At 42.5% G+C, this 25655-nt stretch overlaps 1 protein-coding gene across 1 annotated transcript; it reads left to right on the top strand.

Moving 5' to 3' along the window:
• The first annotated feature begins 1031 nt into the window (after positions 1 to 1031).
• Positions 1032 to 2195, top strand: LOC120996553. Its single transcript, XM_040426529.1, has 2 exons — positions 1032 to 1893; positions 2144 to 2195. The coding sequence occupies exons 1-2, from the start codon at positions 1034 to 1036 to the stop codon at positions 2193 to 2195; spliced, it is 912 nt and encodes a 303-aa protein (XP_040282463.1). The 5' UTR covers positions 1032 to 1033.
• The last annotated feature ends 23460 nt before the right edge of the window (positions 2196 to 25655 follow it).

The raw sequence follows: 25655 nt of genomic DNA, 5'->3' as shown, positions 1-25655 counted from the left end.
TCCGCTGTGATACATGCAAAGTCTGTATAGGGTTTTCAGCGCCTGAATGCAAGCGAGAATCTTCCCATTCGCTGACAGCAAGCAGATATATTGAAAATAGTGGGGAATTGAAAGAAAGTGACAGAACTGTCCGGAGACGTTCGTCTTTTCTATAAATATATTTCGGATCCTGTAAAATGTAAATCTGTCGCACAAGGGGCGCGGTTACTTACCGGTCACGTTATCCACACAGGCCGATCATTTCCCTCCGTGAAGCTGCAGACATTCCTCCACCAGCACCATAAAAGAATAAAGCTCAATTTTATATAGTTGTTGTAATTGGACCCAGATGGATTGAGCACGTGGTACTTGTCTGCCATGTTTGTGGCAGAGTGGGGCCCGAGAGCAAAAATGTGGGCCCCGCATCATGGTGCTAATTTTACTCTCGGAAACCCGACCTCCCCCCCCATCTCCTGTAGGAAGGTCAGGTCTCATGAGCCTCAGACCAGTTCCACCCTTCCAGGAGCCGCATACGACTCATGGGAAAGAGGCTATGGCTAAACTGAGCCGGGCCCCAACGTGGCCCCATAACAGCCACAGTGGCCACCGACTTCTCTGCACAGACTGGAGGAACAAACAGCAATAATGGACCCGGAATTATCAGATGTTGGATCCTCCTGAAAGAAGAGACTCTCAATCTGCAATCTACCGTAATAAGAACTATTCAGAATCCAGATTGTTTGTTTTCTGCAGGTAAAGAGCGAAAACTAGAAGAGTTGTCATGGGGACACTGGCCGAGAAGCTCTCATCACAAGAGGCTGTGACCATTAATCATTAGTTTATATTATGTACATTTCATTAAGGGCCAGAATACAGAGATCCTGCCTCATCACTCACCGTTCTCTGCATCTAATGTCCAGGATGACCACACAAGAGTGGCCCACATGTCTCCATCTTCAGGTGCCAAAAATCCATTCTCAGGTCCTGCACTGTGTATAAGATATTATAAGCGATAGGCATAGAAATCTGTATCCAGAGAGGATCAGGTCGCTTTATGTATCTGGAGGGGTTCAGGCCGCTCTTTGTATCTGGAGAGGTTCAGGCCGCTCTATGTATCTGGAGAGGTTCAGGCCGCTCTATGTATCTGGAGGGGTTCAGGCCGCTCTATGTATCTGGAGGGGTTCAGGCCGCTCTATGTATCTGGAGGGGTTCAGGCCGCTCTATGTATCTGGAGGGGTTCAGGCCGCTCTATGTATCTGGAGGGGTTCAGGCCGCTCTATGTATCTGGAGGGATTCAGGCCGCTCTATGTATCTGGAGGGGTTCAGGCCGCTCTATGTATCTGGAGAGGTTCAGGCCGCTCTTTGTACCTGGAGAGGTTCAGGCCGCTCTTTGTATCTGGAGAGGTTCAGGCCGCTCTATGTATCTGGAGGGGTTCAGGCCGCTCTATGTATCTGGAGGGGTTCAGGCCGCTCTTTGTACCTGGAGAGGTTCAGGCCGCTCTTTGTACCTGAAGAGGTTCAGGCCGCTCTTTGTAGCTGGAGAGGTTCAGGCCGCTCTATGTATCTGGAGAGGTTCAGGCCGCTCTATGTACCTGGAGAGGTTCAGGCCGCTCTTTGTACCTGGAGAGGTTCAGGCCGCTCTTTGTACCTGGAGAGGTTCAGGCCGCTCTTTGTACCTGGAGAGGTTCAGGCCGCTCTATGTATCTGGAGGGGTTCAGGCCGCTCTATGTATCTGGAGGGGTTCAGGCCGCTCTTTGTACCTGGAGAGGTTCAGGCCGCTCTTTGTACCTGGAGAGGTTCAGGCCGCTCTATGTATCTGGAGGGGTTCAGGCCGCTCTATGTATCTGGAGGGGTTCAGGCCGCTCTATGTATCTGGAGGGGTTCAGGCCGCTCTATGTATCTGGAGGGGTTCAGGCCGCTCTTTGTACCTGGAGAGGTTCAGGCCGCTCTTTGTACCTGAAGAGGTTCAGGCCGCTCTTTGTATCTGGAGAGGTTCAGGCCGCTCTATGTATCTGGAGAGGTTCAGGCCGCTCTTTGTATCTGGAGAGGTTCAGGCCGCTCTTTGTATCTGGAGAGGTTCAGGCCGCTCTATGTATCTGGAGAGGTTCAGGCCGCTCTATGTATCTGGAGAGGTTCAGGCCGCTCTATGTATCTGGAGCATCAGGCTGGTGTATGTCTTCTCCCCTTTGTCCGTTCTGTCGGCCCGCAAAAAATAGAACATATTCTATTCTTGTCTGTCTAGTGGACAAGGATAGGACATTTCTACAGGGGTAAAAAAAAGGCGGTATGCACACTGCCGAAATCCATGCTTTACGGAGCACAAAACACAGGGGCGTACATAGAAATCACTGGGCCCCATAGCAAGAATCTAAATTGGGCCCCCATGCTCCATTTATAGCCCCTCCCACTACCCTTTCCTGGCCAGTATATACAGCAGTGCACTGATATGTGAGGTACGAGGTATAATAGAGGAATGTGTACAGGTATACAGTATATACAGCAGTGTACTGACGTGAGGTACGAGGTATAATAGAGGAATGTGTACGAGTATACAGTATATACAGCAGTGTACTGATATGTGAGGTACGAGGTATAATAGAGGAATGTGTACGGGTATACAGTATATACAGCAGTGTACTGATATGTGAGGTACGAGGTATAATAGAGGAATGTGTACAGGTATACAGTATATACAGCAGTGTACTGACGTGAGGTACAAGGTATAATAGAGGAATGTGTACGAGTATACAGTATATACAGCAGTGTACTGATATGTGAGGTACGAGGTATAATAGAGGAATGTGTACGGGTATACAGTATATACAGCAGTGTACTGATATGTGAGGTACGAGGTATAATAGAGGAATGTGTACAGGTATACAGTATATACAGCAGTGTACTGACGTGAGGTACGAGGTATAATAGAGGAATGTGTACGAGTATACAGTATATACAGCAGTGTACTGATATGTGAGGTACGAGGTATAATAGAGGAATGTGTACGAGTATACAGTATATACAGCAGTGTACTGATATGTGAGGTACGAGGTATAATAGAGGAATGTGTACGAGTATACAGTATATACAGCAGTGTACTGACGTGAGGTACGAGGTATAATAGAGGAATGTGTACGAGTATACAGTATATACAGCAGTGTACTGATATGTGAGGTACGAGGTATAATAGATGCAGTGTGTACAGATATACAGTATATACAGCAGTGTACTGATATGTGAGGTACGAGGTATAATAGATGCAGTGTGTACAGATATACAGTATATACAGCAGTGTACTGACGTGAGGTACGAGGTATAAGTCTACTTTCACACTCGCGTTTTGACTTTCCGTTTGTGAGATCCGTTCAGGCCTCTCACACGCGGTCCAAAACGGATCAGTTTGCCTTCTAATGCATTCTGAATGGTGAAGCATCCGCTCAGAATGCCTCCGTTCAGTCTCCATTCCGCTCTGGAGGCCGCCTGCAGCGTTTTGTTATCCGTCTGATGAAACTGAGCCAAACGGATCCGTCCTGACACATAGAAACAAAGAATGTTTGGCCCATCTAGTCTGTAAGTCAATGGGGACGGATCCGTTTTCTCGGACACAATAGTAAACGGATCCGTCCCCCATTGACTTTCAATGGGGTTCATGACTGATCCGTCTTGGCGATGTTACAGATAATACAAACCGATCCGTTCTGAACGGATGCGGACGGTTGTATTATCTGAACCGATCCGTCCATGACGAATCCGCACAAAACGCGAGTGTGAAAGTAGTCTAATAGACTACTGCGTACAGGTATATAGTATATAAAGCAGTGTACTGATATGTGAGGTACGAGGTATAACAACTAGTGTGTACAGATATATGTTCAGCTATATATTATGGTTACTGTGTGAGGTACATGAGGTAATAATGGTTGTAACTGTCTTCAGTACTATATATGTGAGTGAGATATGAATAAAAATAGGGAATGGAGGGGGGGGGGGGGGCAAATTAAGAGACAGGAGGAGGACCTCCTCTTACCGCTCCATTCTAGTCTCAGTGGAGAGCTCATCCTGCAGGTCTTCTCCATGCTGTTGGTGGTTGAAGGACCTGTGATGATGCTCTGTGCAGTTCCTTTACTAGATGTACAGGACCTGTCATACTGAAGATGATGTCATCACAGGTCCTGGCAGATGCTCCTATCTAACCATGAAACTGCATCAGGCTCTGTGCTGTTCCTTTTTCTTATGGGCCCCATAGCAGTTGCATTGTCGTCCGCCTCTATTGGAGGTATGTGCACACTGTGCACGTGATGCCTTACACCTTTTCCTTTCTCTGACTTGTTGCTTTTGGAGTTGCAGGTTCAGAGCTCAGTGGGTGTTACCTTCTTGTGTTGCTGCAGGTTCAGAGCTCAGTGGGTGTTCCCTTCTTGTGTTGCTGCAGGTTCAGAGCTCAGTGGGTGTTCCCTTCCTGTGTTGCTGCAGGTTCAGAGCTCAGTGGGTGTTCCCTCTTCCTCTCTTCTCTTTTGCTTTTAACTCCTCCCTTCTGTGCACTGAGGGATTTCTTGAAGATAATATAGCAGATAAAATGTAACCTGCTGTGTCTGAAGAACACAGACCTTTGTCGACTACAGAACCCTTTACTGTTCTCAGGAGGTGGTCAGTAGGGAGTAACCCAAGACTGGGGGATCTGACTACACAAGGTTTATTAGTAGTCTGTTGCCATGGAGACACACAGATCTATGTAAGAATTATAGACACATCAGATTTTTAATCATGACTGTTTTCAGTTCTCCTTCTCCCTGGCTGTGACGCTCTCCCCTGTGATTGGACTGCGCTAAAACCAGGGAGAAGGAGACGCCCATGGAGAAACAGGGCCGTCTCCTCCTCCCTATACCGATGCTAATCATTAGCATACCAAGCGGGAAAACTGCAGGGGGGCACAGCGGGCGAATGGAGCGGCGCCCAGACAAACTAGTAAGCAATATTCCATCCGTGCACAGTGCCCTACATATCCTGCTAAATATTTCATAATGTCTGGACCCATGAAAAGTCCTCTTTAACCCCTTATGGACCAGGCTCATTTTCACCTTAAAGACCCGGCCATTTTTTGCAAATCTGACCAGTGTCACTTTATGTGGTGAATATCTTTAAAAGGCTTTTACTTATCCAGGCCATTCTGAGATTGTTTTCTCGTCACATATTGTACTTCAGGACACTGGTAAAATGGAGTCAAAATATATATTTTTTTATTTATAAACAAAATACCAAATTTATCAAACATTTGGAAAAATTTGCAAATTTCAATTTCTCTACTTTTATAATAGATAGTAATACCTCCAAAAATAGTTATTACTTTACATTCCCCATATGTCTACTTCATGTTTGGATCATTTTGGCAATGCCATTTTATTTCTTGGGGACGTTACAAGGCTTAGAAGTTTAGAAGCAAATCTTGAAATTTTTCAGAAAATTTCTAAAACCCACTTTTTCAGGACCAGTTCAGGTCTTTGTGAGGCTTACATAATAGAAACCACCCACAAATGACACAATTTTACAAACTACACCCCTCGAGGTATTCAAAACTGATTTTTACAAACTTTGTTAACCATTTAGGTGTTCCACAAGAATTAATGGAAAATAGAGATAAAATTTCACTTTTTTGGCAGATTTTCCATTTGAATCCATTTTTTCCAGTTACAAAGCAAGGGTTAAGAGCCAAACAAAACTCAATATTTATAGCTCTGATTCTGTAGTTTACAGAAACACCCCATATGTGGTCGTAAACCGCTGTACGGGCACACGGCAGGGCGCAGAAGGAAAGGAATGCCACACGGTTTTTGGAAGGCAAATTTTGCTGGACTGTTTTTTTGACAGCATGTCCCATTTGAAGCCCCCCTGATGCAACCCTAGAGTAGAAACTCCAAAAAAGTGACCCCATTTTGGAAACTACGGGATAGGGTGGCAGTATTGTTTGGTACTATTTTAGGGTACATATGATTTTTGGTTGCTCTATATTCAGGGTGGATTTGATTTAAATCACTAGTCAGTAAGGCTTGATTTAAATCATAGTTTTCTACATAAAGACTAATTCTTGCTGGTATAACTTATAATATGCAAGTAGATAAAGATTTTTAGAATAACAACCTTTCATATTAGTTTGATTAGGTTGATTCTGCATTCATAGGTTTGTGGAAGTTAGGATTAAGGTCTTTTTCTCAACTCTGTTCATGTTATAACATTTTTGCTGTGAAGAAGAGGCCTGTGATCTCTGCTGAGTCAAATTCAGTTTTGAGAACTGCAAAAGTAAACCAAGCATCTGTGATAATATCTTGTAGGCAGAGAAACTGCCCAATAATCTTACAAAAACCTCTGGAAGAGCGTGACATTGTGAATGGATTAATGGAATTTATTTACCAAAAAAATTAAACATATACAGCCTTATTCTACATAATTAAAAAAACTAATCTTTATTTCATGATGAAATAACCTTTGGATGGTAATATATTTTCCTGCAAAAAGCATTTTATATAATCCGATTTTTTTTTTTATATTTTTTTAAAAAATCATTGATTTTTATCCACCCTGTCTATATTACACTTTTTGTGAGGCAAGGTAACAAGAAATAGCTGTTTTGGCATCGTTTTTATTTTTTGTTATTTACAACATTCATCTGACAGGTTAGGTCATGTGGTATTTATATAGCGCAGGTCGTCACGGACGCGACAATACCAAATATGACTACTTCTTTTGGTTATTTGTTTCCGTATTACATAACAAAGCATTTAAAAAAAAAAAAAGATTCTTTAGTGTCTCCACATTCTGAAAGCCATAGTTTTTTTTTTTTTTTGGGTGACTGTCTTGTGTAGGGGTTCATTTTTTTCGGGATGAGATGACTGTTTGATTAGCACTATATTGGGGTGTGTATGACTTTTTGATCGCTTGCTATTACACTTTTCGTGATGTAAGGTGACAAAAAATGGCTTTTTTTACACAGTTTTTATTTTTTTACGGTATTTACCTGAGGGGTTAGGTCATGTGATATTTTTATAGAGCAGGTTCTTACGGAAGCGGCGATACCTAATATGTCTACTTTTTTTTTATTTACTTAAGTTTTACTCAATACCAGCATTTTTAAAACAAAAAAAATGATGTTTTAGTGTCTCCATATTCTGAGCCATAGTTTTTTTATTTTTTGGGCGATTGGCTTAGCTAGGGGCTCATTTTTTGCGGGAGGAGGTGACGGTTAGATTGGTACTATTTTGGGGGGCATATGCCTTTTTGATCACTTGGTGTTGCACTTTTTGGGATGTAAGGTGACAAAAATGGCTTTTTTTTTTTTTAATGGTATTTATCGGACAGGGTGGATCATGTGATATATTTATATTGCCAGTCATTACGGACACGGCGATACCTAATTTGTGTGATTATTTTTATTTTTTTCTGTTTTTTATTATAAGATAAGGGGAAAGGGGCGTTTTTTTTTTTTTTTTCTTTTTTTACTTTATTAATTTTATTTGAAAAAAATGTTTTTACTTTTTTTTCTTTACTTTATTTCTGATGTTCACTTTTGGGGGTCTGATCCCCTCTGCAATGCATTACAATACATCTGTATTGTAATGCATCGCCTGTTCGTGTACTACACTGAGTCATACACTAACAGGTTGCCTAGGAGACAGGCCTGAGGCTCGATGCGCTCACCCAACACAAACCCCTTCTATGCCGCAGTAGCGGCATAGAAGGGGTTAATCCGCAGCGATCGCCGATACGGGGGGGGGGGGGTCACAGGACCCCCCTCGGCATTGACCCAGGGTGCCTGCTGATTGATTTCAGCAGGCACCCAGTTCCGATCACCGCCGGCTGCGCGGCGGTGATCGGAAATACACAGGGCGTACAGGTACGCCCTGTGTCCTTAAATACCAGGACATCAGGGCGTACCTGTACGCCCTGTGTCCGTAAGAGGTTAAGGGTCAATTCACACGTTCGTAGTGTATTGCGGATCCGCAATACACCCGGCCGGCACACCCCATAGAACTGCCTATTCTTGTCCGCAATTTCGGACAAGAATAGAACATGTTCTATTTTTTTCGGGAGCCGCGGATCGGAAGATTGGGGCCGTGCTCCGGAAATGCGGATGCGGAGATCACACTGTGAGCTGTCCGCATCTCTTCCGACCCCATAGAGAATGAATGGCTCTGGATTAGTTGCGGAACGGACCCGGACCCATTCTACGGACGAACTACAGGTCGATGCCATGGTAATTTATGAGGAAACACAGTGGGTGGCAAAGGAAGAAAACTACTTTTATAACTACTGAACGGTAAATATGTGAAATTTACATTATATTAGGTAATTATCGATGATGAATTAGTCTAAAACATAAGTTATATTTTAAAGGGGTATTCCAGTTATAACAAGTGATCCCCTATCTACAGATCGATGAAGGTCCTGGGACCCCCAGCAATCATGACAACAGGTGCCCCGTCTCCTGTAATGTATGGAAGAGCGCGCCACGGTTGTTTTCAGAACTCCCATAGAAGTGAATGGAGGGCGGCCGTGCATGCGCAGCTGTTCTGCATTCACTTCTACGGTCTGCGGTGAGACAACCCCTTTACTAGAAGAATGTACGGCTTTCCTCCTTATGTTATAGCAGTGCTGATTTACTCTATTGCAGGGATCGGCAACCTTCCGCACTGCAGGTGTGGTGAGACTACGACTCCCAGCATGCACACTTGATTGGCTGTTCTTAGCACTCCCATAGAAGTGAATGGAGCATGCTGAGGGTTTTAGTGCCAGAGGTTGCTAACCCCTCCTGGGAGGTCCTACCTACACACTACAACTGGCCCCCACATCCTATGAGGCGGACCCCGTATTCTGATTAGTAACGTTTGACGAATCCCGTAACATTACGTTAGATGGTTTCACGGCATAAGCAACAGGAGGTCCCAAAACAACAGCTCGGAAAATGCTTTTAACCCCTCCCAGCCAGACTAATTCTGCAAATCTGACGTGTAAATTTATATGGCAATAACTCTGGAATGCTTTTATTTATCCAGTGGATTCTGAGATTGCTTTTTTTTGTCACACTGTACTTCATGTTAGTGGTAAATTTAAGTTGATATGTTTTACCTATATTTCTAAAAAAATAATCAAAAATTTACTGGAAATTCTGAAAAATTTGCAATTTTTTAAAATGTTATTTCTCTGCTTTCAAGCCAGACGGCAACATCTCTCAAAATAAAGACATTATTATTATTATTATTATTATTATTATTTTAATTCTTTATTTAAGAAAATTAGAAAAAGCAGATACAATAGTCTCACCTCTCAATAAAGATGGTGGGTAACCAATATGAGTGATGAGAGGCCACTTGAACAACAAGTGCATTATACAGTCAGGTCCATGAATATTGGGACATGGACACAATTCTAACATTTAAAGAAAAGCCGCGGCGCTGAGTAAAAAAAAAGGCGCGAAAGGACGCATCATAGAAGGGGCGGAGCCAGCACAGGAAGAGACGAAGGAGACATCTTGTACGAGTCCTAAGCAAGATAGAGAGAATATGAAGCCCACGCAAAAGAGCAGCAACAACGAGAAGAGGCTGCAAAGAGTCATAGACTCCTCAAGCAAAGAGCGGCGAGCGCTACAAAGAGCCATTCAACTAAGCTGCGGCGGACGCGACTCTGGAGAACCCACTGTGGGGTGAAGAGTGGCAAAGTACCATAGAAGAAAAAACACCAAGTCCTCCGGTAAACGATCCAACAGCAAGAGAAGGCTTACCTACATCTATGTGCAGACAAGAAGCAAAAGCAGACGTACAACCCTGAAGACTCCGATACTAGACTGGGAGTCACAGACATTAACCCATCAGGACCCAGCGACTGGCTGCAAAATACAGCTACAAAAAGTAACCTGGTAGGACTGTGGGTTATTATTACTAAAGCGGGGTTCATTGTAGGGGTGGGCGATATATGCGATATAAATTTGTGCCACGATATGGATTTTGCGCATATCGCCTATATCGCCGGACCGCGATATGATCACGCTCTCGGTGCGCACCATGGTTTCCTGAGCCGCTGGTTTCCGCTGGCCACTAAGAACAGAGGAGGAGGATGAGGGGAGGGACTGTGGCCACTGCGCCACCAATGAATGCCTGAATACCAATGTGCCGGCCATATCCCGGCCCCTATGACTGCACGCTGTGATCCGCGCGATTAGCCCCTCAGTTGAGGGGTTAATCGCGCGGATCACAGCGTCCTGTCAGAGGTCGGGTGCCGGGAATGTTCTTCAGTCTGGGCAGTAGACAGTTCCGATCGGTGGGCAGTGTAATGCTGGGGCTCCGATCGGTTACCATGGTAGCCAGGAGTCACGCTACTGAAGTCCTGGCTGCGATGGTATGTTAGTGAGCAGCATTATACTCACGTGCGCCGTGGTCGCCGGTCGCTCCTTCTTCTGTCTGTGCGGCGCATTCCTAATGCTTATAGCATTACCAATGCGCCGCACAGACCTATGAGAAGGAGTGCCCGGCGGCCACGGCGCACGTGAGTATAATGCTGCTCACTAACATACCATCGCAGCCAGGACTTCAGTAGCGTGACTCCTGGCTGCCATGGTAACCGATCGGAGCCCCAGCATTACACCGTTGGGACTCCGATCAGAACTGCCCACTGCCACCAAGGATGGGGGAGGGGGACCCTGTGGCCACTGCCACCAATGATTAATACTGGGGAGGGAGGGGGGGTGGGTTTGAGTTACCAGAGGGGGCTGATAAGAGGGAGAGGCTGGGGGGCTTATCAGAGGCTGGGGGGCTTATCAGAGGCGGGGGGGGGCACATGAGAGGCTTGGGGGCTGATCAGAGGCTGGGGGGCACATGAGAGGCTGGCTGCCATGGTCAGCTCCCTGCTGTTGTGTGCACAAACCACAGGGCAGCAGGGAGAGTGTGAGCTCCTATTCACCCTAATAGAGCTCTACTAAGGGGAATAGGACAAGGGTTCTAGCCCTTAAGGAGGCTAATAGTTATTAAATAAAAAGTAAAAAAAAAAAAAGTTTAAACACCCCCCCAAATATAGAAAACAATATATCGCGATATACACTCACCTAAAGAATTATTAGTGCCACCATACTAATACGGTGTTGGACCCCCTTTTACCTTCAGAACTGCCTTAATTCTACGTGGCATTGATTCCACAAGGTGCTGATAGCATTCTTTAGAAATGTTGGCCCATATTGATAGGATAGCATCTTGCAGTTGATGGAGATTTGAGGGATGCACATCCAGGGCACGAAGCTCCCGTTCCACCACATCCCAAAGATGCTCTATTGGGTTGAGATCTGGTGACTGTGGGGCCATTTTAGTGCAGTGAACTCATTGTCATGTTCAAGAAACCAATTTGAAATGATTGGAGCTTTGTGACATGGTGCATTATCCTGCTGGAAGTAGCCATCAGAGGATGGACACATGTTCTCATTCTGTTTACGCCAAATTCGGACTCTACCATTTGAATGTCTCAACAGAAATCGAGACTCATCAGACCAGGCAACATTTTTCCAGTCTTCAACAGTCCAATTTTGGTGAGCTCGTACAAATTGTAACCTCTTTTTCCTATTTGTAGTGGAGATGAGTGGTACCCGGTGGGGTCTTCTGCTGCTGTAGCCCATCCGCCTCAAGGTTGTGCGTGTTGTGGCTTCACAAATGCTTTGCTGCAGACCTCGGTTGTAACGAGTGGTTATTTCAGTCAACATTGCTCTTCTATCAGCTTGAATCAGTCGGCCCATTCTCCTCTGACCTCTAGCATCCACAAGGCATTTTTGCCCACAGGACGGCCGCATACTGGATGTTTTTCCCTTTTCACACCATTCTTTGTAAACCCTAGAAATGGTTGTGCGTGAAAATCCCAGTAACTGAGCAGATTGTGAAATACTCAGACCGGCCCGTCTGGCACCAACAACCATGCCACGCTCAAAATTGCTTAAATCACCTTTCTTTCTCATTCTGACATTCAGTTTGGAGTTCAGGAGATTGTCTTGACCAGGAGCACCCCGCTAAATGCATCGAAGCAACTGCCATGTGATTGGTTGACTAGATAATTGCATTAATGAGAAATAGAACAGGTGTTCCTAATAATTCTTTAGGTGAGTGTATAATTCTTTAGGTGAGTGTATATCACATATCGCACATGCTTAAAATTATATCGCAATATAGATTTTAGGCCATATCGCCCACCCCTAGTTCATTGCTTAACAAACTGCAAAAAAAAAGATAAAGCCTCTTACATAGAATATGCTGTTATAGAGTGCACTCCCTTAACAATAAGAAAATCCCTGATTGCTACATCACACAGTGTTAAAGATAACTCTGTTTTAAAGGGGAACGCAAAAATATAACTACACCCCTATCACCATATTCATTGAACATCTCTATCTGTATTAATAGAAAAATAATAATAATAATAAAAAAAAAAAAAAAAAAAAAAAGGGGCACTCAAAGTTACACAATACAGATCCCTAATCTCCTCAGTGGGATGCAACAGAAACACAACCCTCCTTATCGCACCAGAGGAATAAACAGCTCTGAGGTTTGGCAAACCTCATAAAAAAAAAAACTATCATTCCAAAGATTATTTGGAGGAAGATTTCCCAGACATGTACAACATGCAAAGCTCGCAGAAAAACAAGACAAAATGTCCCAAAACCAAAGGCCTCAAAACTATTAACAACAAAATCGTGGGAAATGAGGAGCAAGATGATAATATTGAGAATGACAATATCTCAGACACGGCGAGTCCTCAAAAACAGAGAGCAAGGAAAAAGTCATTCAGCGACTCCTTAAATGAGGAAACTCAGACACATCAAACAGAACAGGTCAAAACTACACCTGACTCCAGCCCAGGAATAGACATGAACTCCATCATCATGAGTCCTTCATAAAAGAGACAATATTATTGCTACACAAGTCCTTTACAAAAGAGATCAAACAATGTCTTCTTGTCAACCAACTCAAAGTTGGAAAAGATGGATTCCAGAGTAACACATATAGAAAACAAAATAGATCAGATCTGCAAGTCGCACAATGAGATCGCTGACACCATTAATTGCAACTCGGATGAAATTGAAAGCTTACAACTCAGACTAGCTGATCTAGAAGACAGAAATAGAAGAAATAACTTGAAATTCAGGGGCATCCCAGAAACCGTTTTGCCCTCGGAACTTACACAATATTTACAAAAATTACTGGGACTAGTATTACCAGACTGCTCCCCACACGACTTTGAAATAGACAGAGCCCACCATTTACCCAAACCAAGAGGATTAGACCCTTCAATCCCAAGAGACACTATTGCCAGAATACATTTCTACAAAATCAAAGAAAAGTTCAATCAAGAATTCAGAAAATGCAAACAACTCCCAGAGGAATTTAAAAATATACAAGTATATACAGATTTATCACAATTCACAATCCAACAGAGGAAAAAATACAGTAACAGTAACTAACACTCTACGCAAACATAATATACCCTACAGATGGGGTTTTCCTGTAAAGCTGTTGATTCCTGATGGAGGAACAACAAGGGTAATCACGTCCACAGAACAAGGTCTGGAACTACTGAATAAATGGGACATTTCACCCGAAACAGAAGATCGTCCCCCTGAAAGACCATCAAAAAGAGAAAGACCGCGCTGAAGAAACGATATACCATTCAGTGTCTCTTTCCAGTAGTCTAAAACATGTTGACAATATATACAGTTATTGCAGTATACACTAGAGTATATGTATCACCAAGACTCCAAGTGTACTTACTTTCTTTTCCTTTTCCTTTCCTACAATTGACCCCAATTGTGTAGCTAAGGCTACTCTTCTATAACATCTATAATTTCCTTTTCTCTATCACTATATTGAGCCCTCGTGGGGTAATCTTTTTTTTTTTCTGGATTGCCACATTGGTGCTTACGCATCCTATACCTTTTATCTACTACCTTTTCTTTACTTCTGTTGACCCAAATGCCTTTATAATCTGATAGATTGTGGGGCTATTTACTGTTTAGGCTGGGTTTGATCGACTCTTGTCATATGTTGTGCTCGTATGTAAAGTATAACCTATATACAGTACAGACAAAAAGCTTGGACACACCTTCTCATTCAAAGAGTTTTCTTTATTTTCTTGACTATGAAGGCATCAAAACTATGAAGTAACACATGTGGAATTATATACATAACAAACAAGTGTGAAACAACTGAAAATATGTCATATTCTAGGTTCTTCAAAGTAGCCACCTTTTGCTTTGATTACTGCTTTGCACACTCTTGGCATTCTCTTGATGAGCTTCAAGAGGTAGTCCCCTGAAATGGTCTTCCAACAGTCTTGAAGGAGTTCCCAGAGATGCTTAGCACTTGTTGGCCCTTTTGCCTTCACTCTGCGGTCCAGCTCACCCCAAACCATCTCGATTGGGTTCAGGTCCAGTGACTGTGGAGGCCAGGTCATCTGGCGCAGCACCCCATCACTCTCCTTCATGGTCAAATAGCCCTTACTTTCAAAGTTTTCCCACTTTTTCGGCTGACGGACTGACCTTCATTTCTTAAAGTAATGATGGCCACTCGTTTTTCTTTACTTAGCTGCTTTTTTCTTGCCATAATACAAATTCTAACAGTCTATTCAGTAGGACTATCAGCTGTGTATCCACCTGACTTCTCCTCAACGCCACTGATGGTCCCAACCCCATTTATAAGGCAAGAAATCCCACTTATTAAACCTGACAGGGCACACCTGTGAAGTGAAAACCATTTCAGGGGACTACCTCTTGAATCTCATCAAGAGAATGCCAAGAGTGTGCAAAGCAGTGATCAAAGCAAAAGGTGGCTACTTTGAAGAACCTAGAATATGACATATTTTCAGTTGTTTCACACTTGTTTGTTATGTATATAATTCCACATGTGTTAATTCATAGTTTTGATGCCTTCAGTGTGAATCTACAATTTTAATAGTCATGAAAATAAAGAAAACTCTTTGAATGAGAAGGTGTGTCCAAACTTTTGGTCTGTACTGTATATACACAGATTGAATTGCCCACGTACAGATCATCCAGAAAAAGTGTATAATCAAGTCTTGTCCTCATCTCACTTCATACCTTGAAAAACCTTCCGCGTTCGCAGAAATAAGGAAGACTACAAACGTAAGTGACTTCCTCCTGACATATTCTGCATCCTCATTCAACACACCCACTAAGAATATTCCATCTTCTGGTCTCTCCTAGATACAGGAAAGTGGAATTACATTGTCATTACTTAGTTATAATGTAAGAGGCCTAAATAGTCCTCAAAAGAGAACATACCTGAAACATGGCATACAGAAACTCAAACCAGACATAGCTTTTATCCAAGAAACACACTACAAAGAAGGTGACAACCCACAAATAAAAATTAAAGGTTATTCAAAAACATTCTATGCCAATGCAGCAAACAAGAGAGCAGGTGTAGCTATCCTTATTAAGGATACGATAACATTCCAAGAGGAAAAAATATCAAAAAGCAATGAAGGAAGATTCATCATCCTAAATTGCAAAATAAACAATACCACATACACGCTAGTGAACGTCTATGCCCCTAATACCAGACAAATAAGATTCTTGAACAAACTACACAAAAAAATAGACAAGATATCTAAAGGTGTTCTCTTGTTGGGAGGCGATTTTAACGCAATACACGACCCAATCTTGGATACAAGTAGTGGGAAAAATAAAAACAGAGTTTTTATGGATAATTGGCTAAAAGACAAAGAACTATACGACATATGGAGATGCTTAAATGCTACTGAAAAAGACTACACGCATTATTCACAATGCCACAATTCATACGCAAGAATTTATATGTTTTTAGCAAAAGCAAATCATATCGAGTACTATAAACAACATAACTTGGTCAGACCATGCGCCAATATTGCTAAAAATTAAAACTACAGCACCGTCCACCGCATCCTACTCATGGAAAAATAACATATTCATACTCAACAATGAAGAAACAAACCAAGCAATAAGGAAAAACTTAAAAGAATTCTTTGAATTCAATTCCTCTTCACATTCTGACCCTGTCATGATTTGGAGAGCTCATAAAGCCTTTTCAAGAGGAATAATAATTCAACAGACGGCCAGATTCAATAAGTTACACAAAAGAGAGATCACAAACACATTAAAAGAACTAGAATCCCTGGAGAAGAAACACAAAACAGACAACTCTTTTTCCACACTAGAAGCTCTAACCAAAACTAGGTTGAAACTTCACAACATCTTACTAAAAAATCATCTAAAATCAACGAAAAGAATAGATGCACATTACTACAGGGACTTTAATAAACCAACAAAACTAATGGCCAAACAATCCAAAAATATTAGAACTCAGTTTAGAATACAACACTTAATAGATGAGATTACAAAAGAAAAAATAACTAATCCGGTAGAAATAGCTAACTCAATAGCTAAATATTATGAAAAACTTTACAACTTAAAAAATGATATAAACACACACCAACCAACTAAAGAACAAATTACCGATTACCTAAAGGAGTGCAAACTCCCAAATATTAATCCAGAAATTAAAAAATCGCTGGAATCTCCTATTTTTGAAAAAGAAACAGAATTAGCAATCAGATCTTTAAAAGCGCCTGGCCCAGACAGATTTTCATCCGAATACTATAAGATCTTCAATGACATCTTAATCCCACATGTAACCAAAACATTTAACAAAGCAATGGAACAAGGAGAATTCCCTCAAGAAATGTTATCAGCCAACACTCCCTAAACAAGGAAAAGATCCCACTAGCCCAGAAAATTTCCGCCCAATTTCATTAATAAACGCGGACGTCAAACTATACGCAAAAATTCTAGCATACAGGTTGAAAGGTTTGGTACCGTCTTTAGTCGATTTAGACCAGGTAGGCTTTACCAAAAACAGGCAACCATATGATGGTACTAGAAAGATCATTGATTTGGCTTTCTGGGCAAAAACCAGAAGAGCGCCTTCTCTGCTCCTTTCCCTGGATGCAGAGAAGGCGTTCAATAGGATCCAATGGGACTATGTCAAATTGGCCCTGTCTCAATACAATCTCCCTGATTCAATGATCAAAGCGATCTTTGCACTATACAAAAACCCATCCGCAAGAGTCCAGTGTAATGGCATATACTCAGATACCTTCCTTATCAGTAATGGAACTAAACAAGGGTGTCCACTATCCCCAACTATATTCATTCTAGCAATTGAACCTCTGATAACACATATAAGACTGAACCCGAATATAAAAGGCATTAAAACAACTAATAAATCATATAAAACTACATTATTCGCAGATGATATGATACTACCCTTGACTGATCCACTCAGGTCCATTAGAGAAACCCAAAAAGAATTAGATAGATTTGGGAAAATTTCCTACCACAAAGTAAACCAAAGCAAATCTCATATATTAGGGATCCACATCAAAGAAGACATCAGAACCAAGATTGAAAAAGAATTCAATTACATATGGAATCACAAAACGATAACTTTTCTAGGAACAGAAATGGCTCCAGACAGAAACCTCTTACTAAAAGAGAATTTCCACACACTATTAAAAAACCTCAAAAAAGACATGGACACGATAATGTTAAAAGAATGGAGCTGGTTTGGAAGATTAACCCTTTATAAAATGCTCATCCTGCCTAAAGTGCTCTATAAATTCAGAACAATACCCATTTCCGTACCAAAATACATACTGAGAAACCTCCAAACACAAGTCAACAACTTTGTATGGAACAAACAGAGACCTAGAATCCCGATGCAAGTCATTACGAAAAAGACACAGTTTGGCGGAATATCCCTTCCTAACATAGAAGCCTATCATAACACCAACCTACTGCAACAATCATTGGATTGGATAAGACATATAAAAGAACCAAAAACTTGGGTAGAAATCGAATCTGAGATAACACAAGTCAAAAACTGGACACACCTCATACTAAACGCTAACAAATTCCCTGAACTATCAAAGAAAATTCTACCCACTGTAAAATGTACCATAGAAGCTTGGAACATACAAATTTCCAAATATAAAAAAATCACCAAACGCAACAAAATATCCTTTGGAGATAGCATCACTAAAACACATCATCGCACTCAAAAACATAGAAAACTGGACGTCTAAAGGACTAGTCCACTTAAGACAATTAATCGAAGATAACAACTTCAAAACCTATGACTCCCTTAAAGAAAAATACGATTTAACAGAAACAGACAGATACATACACAAAGCTTTAAAAAACATTTGGGAAAAATATCCCTCAACAGAAACAGAGATTCCACAACAACTATCGGACCTCCTAAACCATTCTCTAAGTGGCGAGAAGAAAAACAGCTTCAAAAAGATATATGACAATTGCAATAACGACGTAATACAAGAAAACGTCTCATATCATAAGAAATGGGAACTAGACCTAAATAGAAGTATAACATTGAAGAGCTGGAACAAAGCGACACAACTGTTTAAAAAAGCCACTATCTGCACGAACCACAGAGAACAATTCTTCAAAATGCATAGCAGATGGTATTACACTCCGGTCAAGCTCCACCGATTCTATAACACTTGCTCAGACAATTGCTGGAGAAAATGCAACCAAAGGGGCACTTTATTGCACACCTTTTGGGTATGTCCAAAACTTGCCAAACTGAAAAAAGATCTAGAGATCTTAATTAATATGATAATGGGGAAACCTATTAAAATAACCCCTGAGTTGGTGTTGCTCAACCTGGAAATGGAAACTATAGATTTAGAACTACAATATCCTCTTACGCATATCTGTATAGCATACAGGCTATTGATAGCTAAGAATTGGAAGTCAATCACTATTCCTAAGATAGAAAACGTAATTGAGATGGTATCAAGGAATTACATAGATGAAAAAATGTATGGAATATGTTTAGGAAAAAGCACCTATATTAAAAAAAAAAGTGGGATACTTGGTTAAAGCACTATACAGAAAAATAATGGGGGATGGGGTATTGACAAAAGCCGATCAACCTTAAGTCACTGTTTTATTAACGGTTATATACAGTTAAAAATTACAAGTTACATTGAATCTGTAACAATTACTTTCAAGCCAGAGATATGGCTGATATTATAAAGGTCAATATACGATCAATGCTGTTCTTATATGTTAAAAATGACAAAAAGAAAGTTGAAACATCAAAATGTTAAAATGTTTGATAGGTTAACTATACTTTACCTTTTCTTACAAACAAAAATGTATCGACAAGAAATGACGCAAAATGTATCATAATGTGGATAATACTAAAGTTATGCAAGCAATAACATGTAACGAATAATCCACGTGCAATTTATATCATTTATGTCGAAATTGACTTTTATTTGTGATATTTCAATAAAAATCACTTTAACAAAAAAAAAAAAACTCTTTGGTTGCTTTTGCAGTATGCTTTGGGTCATTGTCCATCTGCACTGTGAAGCGTCGTCCAATGAGTTCTGAAGCTTTTGGCTGAATATGAGCAGATAATATTGCCCAAAAAACTTCAGAATTCATCCTGCTGCTTTTGTCAGCAGTCACATCATCAATAAATAGAAGAGAACCAGTTCCATTGGCAGCCATACATGCCCACGCCATGACACTACCACCACCATGCTTCACTGATGAGGTGGTATGCTTAGGATCATGAGCAGTTCCTTTCCTTCTCCATACTCTTCTCTTTCCATCACTCTGGTACAAGTTGATCTTGGTCTCATCTGTCCATAGGATGTTGTTCCAGAACTGTGAAGGCTTTTTTAGATATCGTTTGGCAAACTCTAATCTGGCCTTCCTGTTTTTGAGGCTCACCAATGGTTTACATCTTGTGGTGAACCCTCTGTATTCGCTCTGGTGAAGTCTTCTCTTGATTGCTGACTTTGACACACATACACCTACCTCCTGGAGAGTGTTCTTGATCTGGCCAACTGTTGTGAAGGGTGTTTTCTTCACCAGGGAAAGAATTCTTCGGTCATCCACCACAGTTGTTTTCCGTGGTCTTCCAGGTCTTTTGGTGTTGCTAAGCTCATTGGTGCGTTTCTTCTTTTTAAGAATGTTCCAAACAGTTGTTTTGGCCGCGCCTAATGTTTTTGCTATCTCTCTGATGGGTTTGTTTTGTTTTTTCAGCCTAATGATGGCTTGCTTCACTGATAGTGACAGCTCTTTGGATCTCATCTTGAGAGTTGACAGCAACAGATTCCAAATACAAATAGCAGACTAGAAATGAACTCTGGACCTTTTATCTTCTCATTGTAATTGGGATAATGAGGGAATAACACACACCTTGTCCCATTACTTTTGGTCCCTTAACAAGTGGGAGGCACATATGCAAACTGTTGTAATTCCTACACGGTCCACCTGATTTGGTGTCACGGATGATGTTGCAGATAGCTGGAAGTTATGGATAAACATCCGACTGGCTTGATCCCAAACTAAGGAGCATAAAGGTGACACCTATAAAACCCTAAGAGCTCACCCTGACTGCTAAGCACATACAAGGGTCTCAGAGGTAGATGATTGCATGCCCTCGTACCTAGACTGAGTGACACCTGAAAACCCTATAATAAGGAGGGGACACGGCCACCGGCTGCCTGCACTTAATACGGAGAGAGTCAGGGTCATCTAGAATCAAGCCAGCAAGGAAACACAATACATGAAAGCACTTATCTGAACAAGCAGCAACAGAAGTCTCCAGCAGTGAACACTTTAAATCCAGGAAGTAGTATAAACCGCAAAGTGAGGCAGTATGGGAGGGAATATAAAGGAAAGAGGATTAGTCTAAATAGGTGACACCTGGGAGAAGGAAATGAGATGGCAAAGTGAAACCAAAACAAAGAACATCATGCAAGAAGTAGAAAAGGACGTCTGTCAGACCTTCTCATAGATCTGGCGGTGACATTTGGATGTAAATACCCTCAAATTAAAGCTGACAGTCTGCAGTTAAAGCACATCTTGTTTGTTTTATTTCAAATCCATTGTGGTGGTGTATAGAGCCAAAAATGCTAGAATTGTGTTGATGTCCCAATATTTATGGACCTGACTGTATCTTGTTCAACAAGGCATGTCCAGTCTACATATATCAGAATAAGTATCAGATCAAATAAAAAAAAATATGGTATTTCTTATCTAACAGAGCATGAGAGATCTTTACATAACCACATACATGCCAAAAGGCAAAAATACTATGGGCAAGGGGGAAACATATAGCAACTGGACACTAGAGGGGGGACAGACTGGATGGAACAGTAGGGAAGATGGGAGAGACAGATGTAAAAAATTAAATCGGTCAAAGAAAGGAGGAAAAAAAAGGGGGGGGGGGGTTCTTCACTAGGCCAGTAAGGCCCGATATTCCAGGGTGTCCTGGAACACAAACCACGGGGTCCAAGAAGTAGTGAAGGCCTTGTGGGTGTTTCTCAAGAGAGCCGTCAGTTCCTCCATTCTCCGGTTATCTTCCACCTTGTGAACCCAAAGATCTACAGAAGGTGGGAGGGGAACTTCCATCTTGCTGGTATGCAGGCCCGAGCAGCACTAACCAAAAAACGCAAGATTGACTTACTGAGCAGACGAGTAGGCAAATCCGAGAGGAATAGCAAAAAGAAACCAGGGGTATTTGGTATGGAAAATGGAAAGATTGAGGCAATGGTCCTGTGGACCGACTCCCAGAACTGTCTGAGTTTACTATAATACCAGACTATATGAATCGGAGAGCCTTGCGCTGACTCACAATGGGGAGGCAGAAGGGAACATTTAATGAAGACGGGTCGATATATAATACCATCTAGACAGTATTTTATAACCTGCTTCCTGGAATTTGCTAGCTATCAAGGATTTGAGCGTGAGACGGTATAATCTTGGCCACTGGTCGGAGGGGATGTCGATTTCTAGATCAGAGGCCTATCTGTCAACGTAGGGAGGGCGAAAATCCAACTAGGGCATCACCAAAGCCTTATAGAATTCAGACAGAGAATGCCGGTATACACCCGAGCCAATAAACACTTTTTCAAAAGGGGTGAGAGGTCTATCAAAACTCAGGGACGAGGGGATAGTAGAAAAGAAATGGTACAGTTACCTAACTCTCCAAGGTCCCAACGCACACGGGTCTGAGAGATCCAGTAGTTCGGTATGTGTAAACCATCATCCTGAAGTTCTAAAGTAAGGGGCTCGACACTTACCCCCTAGGCGCCAGTTCATAAAGGGGCCAGGAGAACAGCTAGCTGGGAAATCTGGGTGTCCTAGGACTGGGAACAGTGGGGATGGTGTTGGCGAGATCGTGTCCACACTAGCGTTTTTGTAAAATTGAAGTAGGATAGGGCCTATGGTGGGGTGGGTAGAGAGTGCAGTAGGAATCTGGGACATCGCCCAAGGTAAGAGAGCAAGGGAGGACTGGGAACACAGATGTTCAATGGTAATCTATGCGTGACAGCACCAGTCCATGACCCGTTGAAGCATGGTGGCTGCATAATATTTACGGAGATCGGGTATCCCCAGGCCCCCTTGCTCCTTCGTGGTATGAAGTAGGGAACGGGCCAGTCTCTGTGTCTTACCCGCCCAGATAAACCTAAAAAGATCTGGGTGAACAGTAACAGAGAAACTTAGGGGTAATTTTATAGGGAGGATCTGAAAGAGGTACAGCAGACGAGGAACAACATTCATCTTAAATATGACACAACGGCCAAACCATGTGCATAGTCCCTTAGACCATCTATTGAGATCCTCTCTAATTTGACCTAAAAGGGGGGCATAATTCCTGCTGTAAACCTCTCTCAAATCCCTTGGGATCCAAGTCCCCAGGTATTTGACGGCTCCGACTGTCCATGTAAATGGGAGATAGGCAGCTAGAGCAGATTCCAGTGAGCTTGCTAATGATATATTTAAAGCTAGTGATTGTAAACATCAGGTCATCTGCATATGCAGCAATCTTAAATTCCTGGGCACCCACGGAGAGGCCTGTAATATTGGGATTCATCCGCACTTTTGGGAGCAGGGGCTCTAAGGTAAGAACAAAAATCAAGGGAGAGAGAGGACCACCCTGGCGGCTCCCATTTCGTATGTCAAAAGCGGACGATAATACACCATTAACCTTCGTCGAGGCAGTAGGGGATGTATAGAGGGAATGGATCCAGGCCATCGTGAAGTCACCTATGTCCACATGCTTCAAGACTGCGAAGAGCCACAGCCAACTCACTCTGTCAAATGCCTTTTTGGCATCCGTGGACAAGAGACAGAAAGAAGAGCGCTGTATTTTAGGATGGTGAATCAGGTTCAGCACTTTAATAGTATTATCGCGAGCCTATCTAGATGGAATGAAGCCAACTTGGTCAGTATGGATAAGACCTGGTAAAAGATGGAACAAGGCGCGTGGCTAGAATTTTTGCAAACAACTTGAGGTCTACATTTAGCAGTGAGATAGGGCGGTCACTTGCACAGGCAGCTAGATCCTTTCCCTCTTTATGGATAACTGTCATATGTGCGTGTGTCATGTCTCTAGGGAGTGGACTCCTTGTTGCTACCATGTTCAACGCCTTAGTGAGCGGGGTCTTTAGGAGGGGTAGGTATTTCTTATAATAGAAGGCTGGTAGTCCATCCGGACCAGGGGCTTTACTGGGTTGCATAGATTTTAGTGCTTCAGTTAATTCCTCCTCTGATATAGGTCTGTCTAAGTCCGGGAGAGCCTCCTGTAGGATTTTCGGGAGACCCGAGTCAGATAGGTATTTGCGCATGGCTAATGTTAGGGATATGCTGTTAGGGTTTGAGCAGGGTAGATTATATAAAGCCCGATAGTATTGAGCAAAGGCCGATGCTATCCTATCTGAGTCATTTAGGTTGGGGGCCTGGGGAGTGGCAATTAATGGTACATCATTTCTCGCTCTCTATTCTCGTAAGGACCGACCTAGCGTCCTGCTACATTTGTTACCAAATTCAAAGCAGTAGCGTCTACCCCTGGTTAGCAGGGTTTTGGTGCGTATATCCAGTTTCTCCTTAAGTTTTTTGCGAGCCATTGGCAAGGCAGAACGAGAGGCTAGAGCATGAGAGTGTTCATGCAAATTCTCCAGGTTGGAACCCTCAGCCAAGAGCTGGGAGATCTCTGCTGCTCACTCTTTCTTGCGTCTGGCTCCATGTTTAATGAGCGACCTCCTAACCACACACTTGTGAGCAGGCCAAACTGTAAGGGGAGAGGTATCCTCCACCTGATTCTCTTCAAAATAATGTGAGAGAACCATATGGACATCCTGAGGGATTTCTAGATCCTTTATCAGGGACTCATTCAGTCGCCACTGCCAGGACCCTAGGAGCAGGAAGGGGGGATTTCAGAGAAACATGGAGCATAGCATGTTCTGAAAAAGTCATAAAATCGATAGTCGAGGAGATGAGGAGGGATACCGTAGAGTGCCGTATAAGGAAATAATCTAGCCGAGAGTACACATCCCTTGCTGGAGCATAATAGGTATAATCTCTAACATCTGGATAAACCGCCCTCCACACGTTTGATGCGATGGACATAGGAGTAAGCCAAATGAGAGGCTCCTCTGGAGACATCCACCAATGGGTCCATGGCAAAATTTTACTCCCCTCCGACCAGTAGTGTGCTCTCTGCAAAACCATCAAGTCTTGATAGAATTCCAGCTAAGGCCGTAAATTGATTGGTATTGGGTAGGTATACCTTGGCAAGGGTATAAAGATGTCCAGCTAGGTGACCCTTTACAAACAGAAATCTGCTATTATCATCTATCTGGACATCTACCAATTCCCATGGGGTGGTTCTAGAGACAAGATGCTTACTCCCCTCGACTTTGAAACTGAATAACAACTATTATAAGTGTCCGGGTACCTGGGTGATCTAAAAAGGGGTGGAAGTGGGTCTCCTGTGTAAATGCAATTTGGACCTTCTTGGTCCATAGGAGCTGGAGAATGGAGGATGTTTTCTCAGGTGTGTTCAACCCGTTGGCGTTCATGGAAGCAAAGTTAATGGTTGGCATATTCCTGACCTACAAGAGAAGGGAAAAAAAAAAAAGGGGGGAGGCCGGAGAGAGGATGGCAGGAACAAAATGTTAGGGGGGGACAACACACAAAGGTTGACCTAAGAGGAGAGGTATACAGTAGGTTAGCTGTATAAGCCAAATACCCGATCCAGCTAATCCAGAGCACGTAGAATGAGAGAAAAAGAAGTAACAAAAGGAATAAAAAACAAGAAAATTCTATATACTGTGGGGATCAGCTCAAACAGTGACTTCAGGTGTCATTTAAACAATAGTCTTTTATTTTGTTCAACACAGCCTTAACAAATGCTCGCTTACTTCAGCGGGTAAACACAAAGAAACACAGTCCAAATGAAATGGTACAACTCACAGTCCTCTGTAGTTCCAGAGTTCCACCACCCGCTGGAGAGGGGGAAAAGAGTAGGCAACGGCAGGCTTATCCACAGTAACACACCACACAGCTTTACTCCCAGTCTGTTACACTTCCAGACTAGGAACCACACCCCAGCTCTCCTGGGATTCCTGGCTTAAATAGGCCAGCCAACACCTGGCCTGGATATGTGGGAGTAGTCATCCCACCCTGCTCTTTGACTACTCCAGTGAAACCCGACCCGGATCAGCTGCAGCTAGCAGCTAAACTACTTCTAGCAACTGTCAGGGCTACTGACAAAACATTA

This window comes from Bufo bufo, chromosome 3, assembly GCF_905171765.1.
Source record: "Bufo bufo chromosome 3, aBufBuf1.1, whole genome shotgun sequence".
Lineage (NCBI taxonomy): Eukaryota > Metazoa > Chordata > Amphibia > Anura > Bufonidae > Bufo > Bufo bufo.
Note: the sequence above shows the minus strand (reverse complement) of the source record. Positions and strands in the feature narration are given on the sequence as shown.

Excerpts from the sequence above, each read along its gene's own strand:
- LOC120996553 (XM_040426529.1), top strand. The coding sequence starts at position 1,034 with ATGTATCTGGAGGGGTTCAGGCCGCTCTTTGTATCTGGAGAGGTTCAG. Across the intron at positions 1,894-2,143 it reads ATGTATCTGGAGGGGTTCAG|GCTGGTGTATGTCTTCTCCC; the intron begins GCCGCTCTTTGT and ends CTGGAGCATCAG.